The sequence below is a fragment of the Micromesistius poutassou genome (assembly GCF_964030765.1).
Source record: "Micromesistius poutassou genome assembly, chromosome: 18".
Taxonomy (NCBI): domain Eukaryota; kingdom Metazoa; phylum Chordata; class Actinopteri; order Gadiformes; family Gadidae; genus Micromesistius; species Micromesistius poutassou.
This window is the reverse complement of record NC_140288.1, coordinates 11,805,526-11,818,580: the sequence shown is the minus strand read 5'-3', so window position 1 is coordinate 11,818,580 and position 13,055 is coordinate 11,805,526. Positions and strand designations below refer to the sequence as shown.

Genomic DNA, 13,055 nt, shown 5'->3' with positions numbered 1-13,055 from the left:
GCGGAACCATGTAGCGGGCAGTGCTCGCTCCCAGTCGGACACGTTGTAGGGGTGCACAGCTGTCATGGCGGCGCCCGTCGTCAGCGCTTTAGCGGTCTGACTCCTGTGTTCAAAATAGCAATATTGGAGATATACAATTTGTAAATAATGGGTGTCATTAGACATGTGGTTTGTGCGATGTCCGGGGGCGTGGACAGCTCTGTAGCCGCCTTATTACTGAAGCGAATGGGTAAGAAAACAACGATTGTTGTATACAATTCTATTTATAAGGAATGTCGCAAATGTTATGAAAACAGTACACACACACACACACACACACACACACACACACACACACACACACACACACACACACACACACACACACACCGATATTAACGTTGTCATTCGTATCTAAGAGGTTGGTCTGTGGTGTCTCCAGGTTATCGTGTCAGTGGTGTGTTCATGAAGAACTGGGACTCTCTGGATGAGAAAGGCGTCTGCACGGCAGACCAGGACTGCGAGGACGCCCGTCGGTCCTGTCAGGTCCTCGGCATCCCGTTCCATCAGGTCTCCTACGTCAAAGAGTACTGGAACGAAGTGTTTAGGTACTTGGGTCACCTAGCCCAAATCTCAAGTCACACACAATGCATATTCTGTTGCCTTTTAAGTTCTTTATCGCGTTGTAAATGTGTCCATCTCATTTCACACCCAGTGATCTGTTGAATGAGTACGAGAAGGGCCGAACCCCAAACCCGGACATTCTGTGCAACAAGCACATCAAGTTCAAGCATTTCTCCAAACATGCTCTCAACACTTTAGGTAGGTGTCAAATATGTGTGTTTTATATGATTAACTGTTATTGGATGATCTTTTCATACTGAGAGTCTGCACAATGTTCGGTCGTGAGACGATACATCGGGATACAGTTTGATCGTAAGGTACATCTCACATTTATTTTAAAACCGCCTAAAAATCCTGTGTATTTAATCAAAGTACTTAAGGCATGCTTCATTGTGGTGGGTCGTTTGTTAAGATGCTGATGCCATGGCAACGGGTCACTACGCCAGGACGTCCCAAGAGGACGAGGAAGTGTTCCGGCAGAAGAACGTAGCTCCGCCCACCGGCCGCTTCAAGGACCGCTTCGAGGTCCGCAACCGTACGTCTCCGACCACACCACGACATCATCATCATCATCATCATCATCATCATCCTCATTCTGCAAGCATGACATCATCTCACTCTGTTGCTCTGCACACAAGATGACATCATCTCCAGCCGACGTTCCACACACATCATGACATCGTCTCAACCTGTCCTCATGACATCGTCTCTACCTGTCCTCATGACATCGTCTCAACCTGTCCTCATGACATCGTCTCAACCCTTTTCGTTCTACACTCATAATGACATCATCTCTCTCGTCTGCTCCACCAGCGGTGAGGTTGCACCAGGGAGCCGACCACGTTAAAGACCAGACCTTCTTCCTCAGCCAGATCTCCCAGGAGGCACTGCGGCACACGATGTTCCCGCTGGCCGGACTCACCAAGGACTTTGTGAAAAAGATGGCAGCGGAGGCGGGGCTTCACCACGTGCTCGTCAAGAAAGAGGTGACGACCAACATGGCCGACTGAGGCACAAAATTCAGTCAGAATTAAACAGATAGTGGACCAATGAATAAATTCAGGATTATAAAACAGACTTAAGCCTGTTCTGAACCATACACTGGGCTCACTGTCTAAACAGAGCTCTAGGACGACAGATGGAGGCTCTGGGTTTGATTCCCAATGTCCATAACCCAACTGCGCCCCCTACCTGCCTAAAGAAATGGTGTATCTGAAGGACTGTCAGTCACCTTGGATGAAAGTGTGAAGGTGCTTGTAACATATGATGAACTGACTGCCCTGTGTTTCCAGAGTATGGGAATCTGCTTCATCGGTGAGAGGAACTTTGAAGACTTTATCCTGGAGGTGAGGAAGTAGAATATACCATACGAGTGAATGATACACATGCCATTATAGGACTTTAGTCATTACTCCCTTTGTATTATCGCCCTATATTTTTGGCCTGTTTTATTATGTTTATTTCTTTTATTTTAAATTCCACTTGGTGTCCACTGTGACACCCACTAACTTCTTAACCTTTAAAAATATATATTATTATGTCGCAACCTGGCTCTAGGGTTGGACAACAAAGGGAGCACAACACATGATTTAACTTAGTGTAACATTTATTTAATATGACATTACGTGTGTGTGTGTGTGTGTGTGTGTGTGTGTGTGTGTGTGTGTGTGTGTGTGTGTGTGTGTGTGTGTGTGTGTGTGTGTGTGTGTTCCCAGTACCTGGAGCCCCAGCCAGGAGACCTGGTGTCTGTGGAGGACGGGACCGTCATGGGTCGCCACAGAGGTGAGTTGTCCTTCTATAGATATAGATATATCTTTATCAATAGATCTATTGATCTTTCTTTAGATAGATCTTCATATAGAGATATAGACACACGTTGTTTTTAACTTGGTCTGTGTGTGTGTGTGTGTGTGTGTCTCCAGGCTGGTTCACCCTGACCCTGGGTCAGAGGGCCCGGATCGGGGGCCTGAAGGACCCCTGGTTCGTCGTGGACAAGGACGTCACCACCGGAGAAGTGTTTGTGGTGAGAGAGTCTAAAAGGGCTACATGTTGTATTATTGACCTTCTCTATGTTATTGTATTTCTATACTGAGCAGAGCAATTGTGACAGAAGATACCGAGTGTATACCATCATGGGTCAGAAACGGATGCGGAACACGATGAGCACCGTCAGATACTTATGGATACCTTCAGATACCCACGATACTTACCATTTACCATTTACCATATACCGGTACAGCATCTAGCATTGTAACTACTAATAGCACTTGTTCTTATTGAAGGGTTCTCTTACGATGACACCAATAGATAGCCGGTTCACTTTCTGTCAAAATTGTATTTATATCACCTAAATTTATAATGATTTTACATATGATATATAATAATAATATTAATAATATTGTAGTTAAGCATCCATGCATCCATGTTTTTCCGACTTGGCAGCTCGGACGCACGTTGGTCGGAGATGATATAACACTAGTGTTTGTGATGTTCTTTGCCTGTGTAGTAAATGTCGCCGATACCCGATACTGCATTTTAGGCAGTATCGGAGGAATTTCCGATGCTGGTATTGATTTCGGATCAACTCTTGGAAACTCGAGGTCCAGCCGGTAGAATCCGTTCCTTGTTTTCAGCTCCTCAGCTCCAACCCTGAGATCCAACTAATGGAATCCAGGGGTTGGAACAAAAACCTTGCAGGATTTTTACTGCAGCTACAATAGGTTTTTTTTGTTAAACCTTTTGATGTATATTAATATTCTTCTCAGGTGCTCCATGATCTCTTACACATTTGAGCAATTGGTGACGGAGTTGGCCTTGTGGTCATGTGTCATCATGATGTCATCGTTATGTCATCGTTATGTCATCGTTATGTCATAGGGTCCGACCACCAACCACCCGGCTCTGTTTCGGGACACGCTGCAAACGGGCCGTTTCCATTGGATAACGGAAGACCCGCCTCCCGCGCTCGTCAAGACCCAGATGATGGACTGTCACTTCCGCTTCATCCACCAGATGCCTCTGAGTAAGAGCCGCCTCTGGGCCGGCCTGCTGATGAACGTATGAATGAACATGTGATGTACGTATCAATGCATGCATCTATGGATGAACGTATGGATGAACGTATGAATGCCTGCGCTGCAGCCTCAGGGTTGTGCAGCTCAAAGAGATGAGAGCTAGGGTCCCCAATCCCAAAGTCATCCTCTCCTCCTGGTTGTCCTCCAGCTCCCTGCACCGTCACTCTAAACCTGGACGGATCAGTGTGGATCACACTCTCCCAGCCAATCAGAGCAATCACACCTGGACAGGTATACACACACGCACACACGCACACACCCTCCCTCCCTTCTGGACCGGTAACAGCCAACCCCCTCTTCCACCCCCCCTCCTTCCAGTTTGCGGTCCTCTACCGCGGTGGCGAGTGTCTGGGCAGCGGGAGGATCCTGCGACTCGGCCCCAGCCAACACACCCTGCAGCTGGGCAGGGAGCGCATGGCAGTGGCCTCTCTGGATGGACCCCGGCCCGGACCCCCAGAACAGGCTAGCTGAGAGAGGCTATGCTGGGAGCAGGCCCAGCTATGCTACGGCTATGCTAAGGACGAGCTACGGCTATGCTATGGTTACGTGGCACTGTGGTAGACTCCTGGAGTTGTATGACTCAATCTGACTTCCTCCTGTGTTCAGAGACAATAATCAACGGAAATACACAAATGGAAAAGAAACGACTGCTTTTTTCGAAATAATACCCATTTTATTTAATCTTTTTATTGCAGTAGGACCTCTTTTTATGTATTCCTTGGAAAAAAGTTTGTGTATATTGTTCTCATTGTGAAATATCCGAAAGGTTGCAAAATGTACAGAATAAGAGAAACGATGTAAATAAAAATTGGTCTGAAATCTTTTTAGTTTTGTTATTTCTAATGGCCTGAAACAGACTTCGTTCACCACCAGGGGGAGCTCTTCTACTGTTTACTTTCACTGACCGGCGGAGCTCTCAGCCGTTTGATGTCGACCGATAGAAACAGCAAACACACATCACACACACATCACACAACCCACTGTTTAACTTTCCACTCGCTTTTCTTTTTTAATGGTGTGTAAACTAGTACTAGACCTGATAAACGCGCGGTGTAACCTCGATGGCATTGGAGGGCACGCCTTTACGTTTTAAAACTCGTATAACTACAACGACGATATAAGATGAAGCGACGTGAAGTGACATGATACTGCTGGTGTATGTTTTTTTTTTGTATTTGGTAATTTTATTGATTTAATAGTATTTTGTTATTATTTGTTTTTCTTTTTTTTTTTGGTTTCCAACAAACCCGTGATGAATACAGTAGACCTTCAACCCACTAACTGAAAACTTATGAGTTAAAAACCTACCCGAACAATCAAGTGAATAAACGACACCAAACAGTCAGATTTTAATCGATAGTCGCCCAACAAGTGTCCCAGGACCCAGCGGGGGGTGGGGGGTGGGGGGTGGGGGTCCCAGAGGAGAGAGCCCAGCAGGTTTATGGTAATCAGCTCCTGAAGGAGGAGGAGGAGGAGGAGACACGGAGCCATTTTGTAGTCATTTAAAAAGTTGCCGTCAGACTCCGCGGCCGCTCGCACAGACCGCGGACCCCCATGGACCCCAGGGGCCCGGTGCCCTCCAGACCCGTCCGTCGCCATGGGGAATAAGAGAAGCAAGACGAGGAATAAAAGCAAGACGCGGAGCTGGGCGAAGAAGAGTTAGTGTATAGTTCGTGTTCCTGTGAGTGTGAGTGTGAGTGTGTGAGTGTGAGTGTGGTGTGTGAGAGCCATGGAGGTCCTACCTGTGTGTGTGTGGCTCCGGGTGTGTGTGCTCCTCAGCGCGCCGCTGCTGCTGACCGGTCTGGAGCTGGACCTCTCCGAGACCCTCCAGCCCGGGGCCGTCCTGGCCGACCTCTCCCTCGGCCCCGGTCCCGGGTGGACGTACACGGTGGACCGGACCCTGTCCCCCGCGGCCGCCCGCAGCTGGTTCCGAGTGGACCCGCGCACCGGGGCCGTCCGGCTCTCCCGGAGGGTGGATTGCGCGCGCGCGTCGCGACCCCCGCAGAGCGTGCACTTCAGCACCACCTCGCGCGTGTCAGGAGACGTGATCCTGACCCGGTTCAACGTGCACGTGCACGGCCAGGACTGCTTCATCAAGTACCGGAGGAAGACCGCGGCGCCGCGTGAGCAGCCCGACGTCCGCATCGCGCGGGTCCTGACCCTCGGAGGGGGGGCCCCCTGCTGGGCCGCGGGTAAGGTGCTCGTGAATGTCACCCAACTGTTGCCCGCCTTTGCGCGAGACGTCCCGTTAAACGACGCCGTGTGTGCCGGTGACGGGCTGCACGCGGTTTTCTTGCGAGGGAACTTATTGCTGGCCGAAGACTTTTGCCGCGCGCTGCGCGAGCAGAGCGCGCAGGTGGGTCTGCGGTGCGCGCTGCAGAGCCACGGGGATGCGCGCGGCGTGTCTGTGCGTGAGTCCGTGCCAGCGCGCGTAGTGTCCGTGCCAGCGCGCGTAGTGTCCGTGCCAGCGCGCGGGGTTTCCGTGCGCTTGGCCGTGCGTGTTGTGACAGCGCCCGTGCCGGTGGGTGAGCATGGATATTTATCTTTAGAGTTTGATCCCGAGATGTACCCACAACAACAACAACAACAACAACAACAACAACTCAGAGACCACCCCCGGGGCAGGAGGAGCGTCAACAACCCCCCTAAGTTCAAGATGCCCAACTACCAGCTGGCCCTGGCGGAGAACCAGCCGGCGGGCACGGTGGTGATCACGCCCCGCGCCACGGACCCCGACCAGGGCGAGGCCGGGCGGCTGGAGTACGTGATGGAGTCCATGTTCGACAGCCGCTCCAACGGCCTGTTCGCCATCGACCCCCGCAGCGGCACCATCAGCACGCTGCTCCCGCTGGACCGCGAGGTCAAGGACACGCACGTGTTCAAGGTCACGGCGCTGGACCACGGCAGCCCGCGGCGCTCGGCCATCACCTACGTCACGGTGACGGTGTCGGACACCAACGACCACAGCCCGGTGTTCGAGCAGACCGAGTACCGCGACAGCATCCGCGAGAACGTGGAGGTGGGCTTCGAGGTGATGACCATCCGCGCCACGGACGGCGACGCCTCGGCCAATGCCAACATGGTGTACAAGATCCTGAACGCCGACGACAACCCGGCCTTCGAGATCGACGCGCGCAACGGCCTGGTGCGCGTGCGGGAGCGGCCGGACCGCGAGGCGCGCGACCGCTACACGCTCATCGTGGAGGCCAACGACCAGGGCCGCGACCCGGGCCCGCGCAGCGCCACGGCCACCGTGCACATCGCCGTGGACGACGAGAACGACAACTACCCGCAGTTCTCGGAGAAGCGCTACGTGGTGCGCGTGCGCGAGGACGTGGCGGTGAACACCAAGGTGATCCGCGTGGAGGCCACGGACCGCGACCAGGGCAACAACGCCAAGGTGCACTACAGCATCATCAGCGGCAACGTCAAGGGGCAGTTCTACATCCACGCGCCCACCGGCGTCATCGACATCATCAACCCGCTGGACTTCGAGACCATCCGGGAGTACAACCTGCGCATCAAGGCGCAGGACGGGGGCCGGCCGCCGCTCATCAACGGCACGGGCATGGTGGTGGTGCAGGTGGTGGACGTCAACGACAACGCGCCCATGTTCGTCAGCACGCCCTTCCAGGCCTCGGTGCTGGAGAACGCGGCGGTGGGCTACTCGCTGCTCCACGTGCAGGCCATCGACGCCGACTCGGGCGAGAACGCCCGCCTGGAGTACCGGCTGGCGGACACGCCGCCGGGCTTCCCGCTCGCCATCAACAACAGCACGGGGTGGATCACGGCGTGCAGCGAGCTGGACCGCGAGTCCACCGAGTTCTACAAGTTCCGCGTGGAGGCGCGGGACCACGGGGCGCCCGCCATGTCGTCGGCGGCCAGTGTGAGCGTGACGGTGCTGGACGTCAACGACAACACGCCGGCCTTCACGGAGCGGCGGTACGAGCTGAAGATCAACGAGGACGCGGTGGTGGGCACCAGCGTGCTGATGCTGACGGCGGTGGACCGCGACGTCAACAGCGTGGTCACCTACCAGATCTCCAGCGGCAACACGCGCAACCGCTTCGCCATCACCAGCCAGAGCGGCGGCGGGCTGGTGACCCTGGCGCTGCCGCTGGACTACCAGCAGGAGCGGCAGTACGTGCTGACGGTGACGGCGTCGGACGGCACGCGCGCCGACACAGCCAGCGTGTCCATCAACGTGACGGACGCCAACACGCACCGGCCCGTGTTCCAGAGCGCCAGCTACCAGGTGTTCCTCAGCGAGGACCTGCCGGTGGGTTCGGTCGTGGTGGTGATCGCCGCCTCCGACGAGGACACGGGCGAGAACGCCCGCATCACCTACGTGATGGAGGAGAAGGTGCCCCAGTTTGCGGTGCACCCGGACACGGGCGCCATCACCACGCAGATGGAGGTGGACTACGAGGACCTGTCGTCCTACACGCTGGCAATCGTCGCCCGCGACAACGGCATCCCGCAGAAGATGGACACGGCGTACGTGGAGATCATCGTGGTGGACGCCAACGACAACGCGCCGCTGTTCCCCCGCGACGTCTACCAGGGCTCGGTGTTCGAGGACGCGCCCGTCTACACCAGCGTGCTCCAGATCTCCGCCACCGACAAGGACTCGGGCTCCAACGGGCGCCTCAGCTACACCTTCGCGGGCGGAGACGACGGCGATGGAGACTTCTTCATCGAGCCGTACTCCGGCATCATCCGGTCGGCGCGCAAGCTGGACCGCGAGAACGTGCCGTCCTACAGCCTGAGGGCCTTCGCCGTGGACAAGGGCGTGCCGCCACTGCGGGCGGCCGTGTCCGTCCACGTGGCCGTGCTGGACATCAACGACAACGCCCCCGTGTTCGACCGCGACGTGCTGGTGGTCCGGGTGGAGGAGAACCGGCCCGTGGGGTCGGTGGTGGCGCGGATCAGCGCCACGGACCCCGATGAGGGCACCAACGCCCAGATCATGTACCAGATCGTGGAGGGGAACAGCCCCGAGTTCTTCACGCTTGACATCTTCAACGGGGACCTGACGGCGCTGGTGGAGCTGGACTACGAGAGCCGGCGGGAGTACGTGATCGTGGTGCAGGCCACCTCGGCGCCGCTGGTCAGCCGGGCCACGGTGCACGTGCAGCTGGTGGATGTCAACGACAACGTGCCGGTGCTGCAGGACTTCGAGATCATCTTCAACAACTACATCACCAACAAGTCCAACAGCTTCCCGTCGGGGGTGATCGGGGCCGTGCCGGCGCGGGACCCCGACGTGGACGACGAGCTGAGGTTCCGTTTTGAGTCGGGGAACGAGCTGAACCTCCTGGACCTGAACAACAGAACCGGGGAGCTGAGGCTCAGCAAGGACCTGGACAACGACCGGCCGCTGGAGGCCGCCATGACCATCTCCGTCTCAGGTAGGACCCCCGCACTCGACACACGCCGACACCGTCTTCTCACCCTCGTCGCTGCACACTCATCTCGTCACCCCTCATCTCCTCGTCCTCACCCTTATCTCCTCACCCTCATCTCCTCAACCCTCATCCCCTCATCTCCTCACCCTCATCTCCTCACCCTCATCTCTTCCCCATGTGAGCGGTTGTTGACAAAGACTGCGTAACACGATGAGATCCATGATTCCGTCCTGGAATCGTCGTCTCACTGTTCAACAGAGTTGCAGACAGAAGTCAGAGTCCCTTGTCAGAGCGGTCCCATATCGGGCTGATCTTGGCGGGAATCGTGAGAAGGAGTTATTCCTATGACTGGAAATGGGCAGCATGTGGCTCAGGAGGTAGAGCAGGTCGGCTGGTAACCGGGGTGTCCCTGAGCGAGACGCCTCACCCTGACTGCTCCCGACGAGCTGGCTGTTGTCTTGCGTGGCTGACTCCGCCGTCGGTGTGTGAATGTGTGCATGAATGGGTGAATGTTGGGCAATATTGTAAAGCACTTTGAGTGGCCACTGGTTAGAAAAGCGCAATATAAATGCAGTCCATTTACCATGAGAATGGAGAGGGTTGTCTGCTGTGGAAGCCAGCAGGGCCGCTGAGCCCGGCGGTTTTCTGTGTGTTCACTGAGTGTTTGCTTCGGGCTCAGAGAAGGATCCGGTTCTTCTGCCTTGGTGCCATTGGTGATGGATGTTTTGTTTGCCAGTGGTTGGACGTGTAAGGGAAATGTTGTGAGGGAGCAGAACGCATGAGGCCTGGCAGCCTCTCTGGCAACTAACATGTGGCTTCAGCGCACCACACAGCACACACCATAACAGAGACACACACATGTATGCATATACATGCACACATGGGTACAAAATACACACACATACAGAAACGTGCAACCATAGATGCATTCCCCAAAAACACGCACACGCACATGCACATGTATTACACGTATGCATTAAGTGCACACAGACAGACACACACAGATTCCTGTTTGACACATTCTGCTGGCATCAGTGTGGTAATATCCGTCTGCATATATCTGCAGGAGATGTGGAGCAGCCTGTAGAAGATCTCCCCCCGTTCAGATCAAAGCAGGCAACACATTCTCCTGGTGGTTTTATTTGGGGCTGAACTTGATTTAGTTTCGGGGGGGGGGGTGTGGGGGGGGGGGTCCGGTAAGGTGGAGTCTGAGCGCGGTCACGCAGAAGGAATGTCGGAAAGATGCCTCTTTACAGCGACACAGACTTTGTTCTCGGGTGTTAAACATTAGACAGAAACAAACAGATTTGTCCATTCACTCCCAAACTGGAGTGACACACACACACACACACACACACACACACACACACACACACACACACACACACACACACACACACACACACACACACACACACACACACCGTAAGATAATACCACCGACATTCATCAAAATGTCAGAAATTGTTCATTAGATGTCTTGACAGAATAACTACCCTGTCAAAGATTGCAGTACAATCACACCATCTCTCTCCCACTCACTGTGTGTGTGTGCTTCTTGCTCTCTCTCTGTCTCTATATGTCTCACACTTTACGTCTCTCTCCATCATTCACTCCATCACTCACTCTCAAGTATCAATCTGAAGCCTATGTTGGAGGCCTCTAGTATTCTAATGGTAGCTCAATAAGTACAGGATTATATACTGTACAGACATGTGTATCTGACTCCATAAAGTAACATTTAATAGGACAGCTTTTTCTTTCTGACATCTTGACACCTGTTTGAATCAGTCAGGCAGATAAAATATATCGGAAAATGATTCCAGATGTTAAAGTTCGGAAAAAATTCAGAACTTTATAGCCAAAATGTTGGCTGAGACAACTCAGAGACATCTCTGTGCAACGCTTCTGTTGGCTTGCAAATATTGACATATTATTGATTTCGTACAGACTCAAAGCTGGAGCAGATGTGGAGCTATCTAAAGTTTTATGGCCTTTCGCGGCCCTTGTTGGTCGCCATGACAACTCTGGTCCCTAAGGGCCTCTGCCCCCCCCCCCCCCGGGACACTCCCTCCCTGATGTCAAATGTTGGCTAACCATTAGTACTGTCGTGTTGACCTTTCAACCCCGCCGGGCCCGCTTTTGTGAGGAAGTGCCTGGAGCAAGGGTGGGCTGGCTAACACTTTGCTAACAGTATGCTAACGGTACGCTCCCAGCAGCAGGCTAACAAGCAGTGAATGCTGCTTTTGCCGTCTGTCTCCTTGTAACAATGCCTTGTATTCATCTCTGAGTGAATTATACTCTCTCTCTCTCTCTCTCTCTCTCTCTCTCTCTCTCTCTCTCTCTCTCTCACTTAGTTATTATCTGGTCACTTTATCCGTCCAATCGTGTCGTTTCCACGACCCCCAGCGTCGACGCCCCTCTTCTCTTCTAACCCTAACCCAGAGCCCTTATCGTTCAAACACAGAAAACAAACCCCACGACCCCTGGACCCTAAGGTCATAAGGTCAGCAGCACTCCCTGTTTTGCCGCCAGGTGTGCCGTTGATTGGCTGCTACGAGACGTTTCAAAACAGACCCTCTAGTGTCACGTGACACGTGGGGGACGAGGCCCGGATCAGCCTACCAGAGTGGCCGATCTGTCCGTCATTCACCTGGGTCGACCCTCCCACCTGTGATGTCACTAACGGGGGGTTTGAAATGACTTGACGTTCTTGCAGATAATCATCATACCCAGGGTCCTTTAAGACATACGGGAAGTTTGAACAGACGTTGAGATAATGACCCAACAACAGTAGATGGAAAACTAGCGACCCAAAACCGTAGGATTGTACCGGGGAGACGGACTGAGAGCTGTGTTCATGAGTCTTCAGAGACGTGAGGCGATGCTGGATCTCTCGAAGCATTTCACATGTCTGTACCCGTCCTTTTAATTACTTCAACGATGCCGTAATGGAAGTGAGGTCTGGAAAACAAAAGTGGAGTGGATGGTTTCTTCGAGTCTCTGCTTAAGTTGAAAGCTTGGCATCATATTAAGTCTTGTCTTCAGCTCCATCCTAGTCCCAGGCTCCCTCACCCCTCCCTGCTGCTCAGGACATGGAACTGGGTTCATTCCCATTAACCTTCAGGGCATTCAGCACACACTTTTACCCAAAACGACTTAATAACTGACGGTACAGTACGGATGTTCATAGAACCAAGTGCCAAGCACTAACAAGCGTTACGTTAACCCATTCCCTGTATACAACAAACATAGCGAGGGTAAGGGTTTCATGCTGGTCGTGTTTCGTTATTCAGCAGATGCTTCAGAGTCACGGTGGATTGTTTGAGTCATGAAGTCATGAAGGAGAAGGTTCTACGGTAGGGGGTAAGGGCTAGGCAGGGTTAGAACCCAGAACCTTCCGGTTGTGGCGACAAACACCATAACGAATATCAAGTCTTTGGACCAAAGCCTGTGTGAAATGACTGGTACGCAGTTAAGATAGTTGCATAGTTTGACACACAAGTTATTTTAAGTGTGTGTGTGTGTGTGTTTTCTGTGTGAGTTCTCCCATCGTAATATGAAGCCTTCTTATCAAAGTGCTTTGCCTCTCAACAAGACTCTACTGTTACACAAACACTCCACCAGCATATAAATAGAGAACTGTGATGGGAGAATCACAAGTCGATGGGAATTGGACTATAAGCCTTATTGGCCTGTGGCCCAGGGTCTCCAACACATCGAGGCAACAATGAATGAAACCCCAGGTTTAATTCAGCCCAAGTTTCAGGATTCCTTCACTCCTGATCGATAGTCGGTGTTTACGTTTGTTGACGGACCTCTGCCCTGCATATGTGAAGGAATATGTTCTATGTTCACTCTTTATGAGATATAGGGAGCGATATCTCATTGCATGCTGTACACACACACACTTAAACACACACACTCACACTCACACTCACACTTAAACACACACACACTCACACTTAAA

At 53.0% G+C, this 13,055-nt stretch overlaps 1 protein-coding gene and 1 pseudogene across 2 annotated transcripts; both read left to right on the top strand.

The window, feature by feature from the left end:
• Positions 1-62: 62 nt before the first annotated feature.
• On the top strand, positions 63-4,471 carry trmu (tRNA 5-methylaminomethyl-2-thiouridylate methyltransferase). Its single transcript, XM_084482750.1, has 11 exons — positions 63-229; positions 422-587; positions 695-801; positions 1,016-1,138; positions 1,417-1,589; positions 1,896-1,949; positions 2,319-2,385; positions 2,526-2,626; positions 3,481-3,625; positions 3,826-3,908; positions 3,996-4,471. Exons 1-11 carry the CDS (start codon positions 148-150, stop codon positions 4,146-4,148), a joined length of 1,254 nt encoding a protein of 417 aa, XP_084338876.1. The 5' UTR covers positions 63-147; the 3' UTR covers positions 4,149-4,471.
• Positions 4,472-5,308: 837 nt separating this feature from the next.
• Positions 5,309-9,368, top strand: LOC311362803 (cadherin EGF LAG seven-pass G-type receptor 1 pseudogene; annotated as a pseudogene). Its single transcript has one exon. The product of its transcript is annotated as a cadherin EGF LAG seven-pass G-type receptor 1 pseudogene (transcript).
• The last annotated feature ends 3,687 nt before the right edge of the window (positions 9,369-13,055 follow it).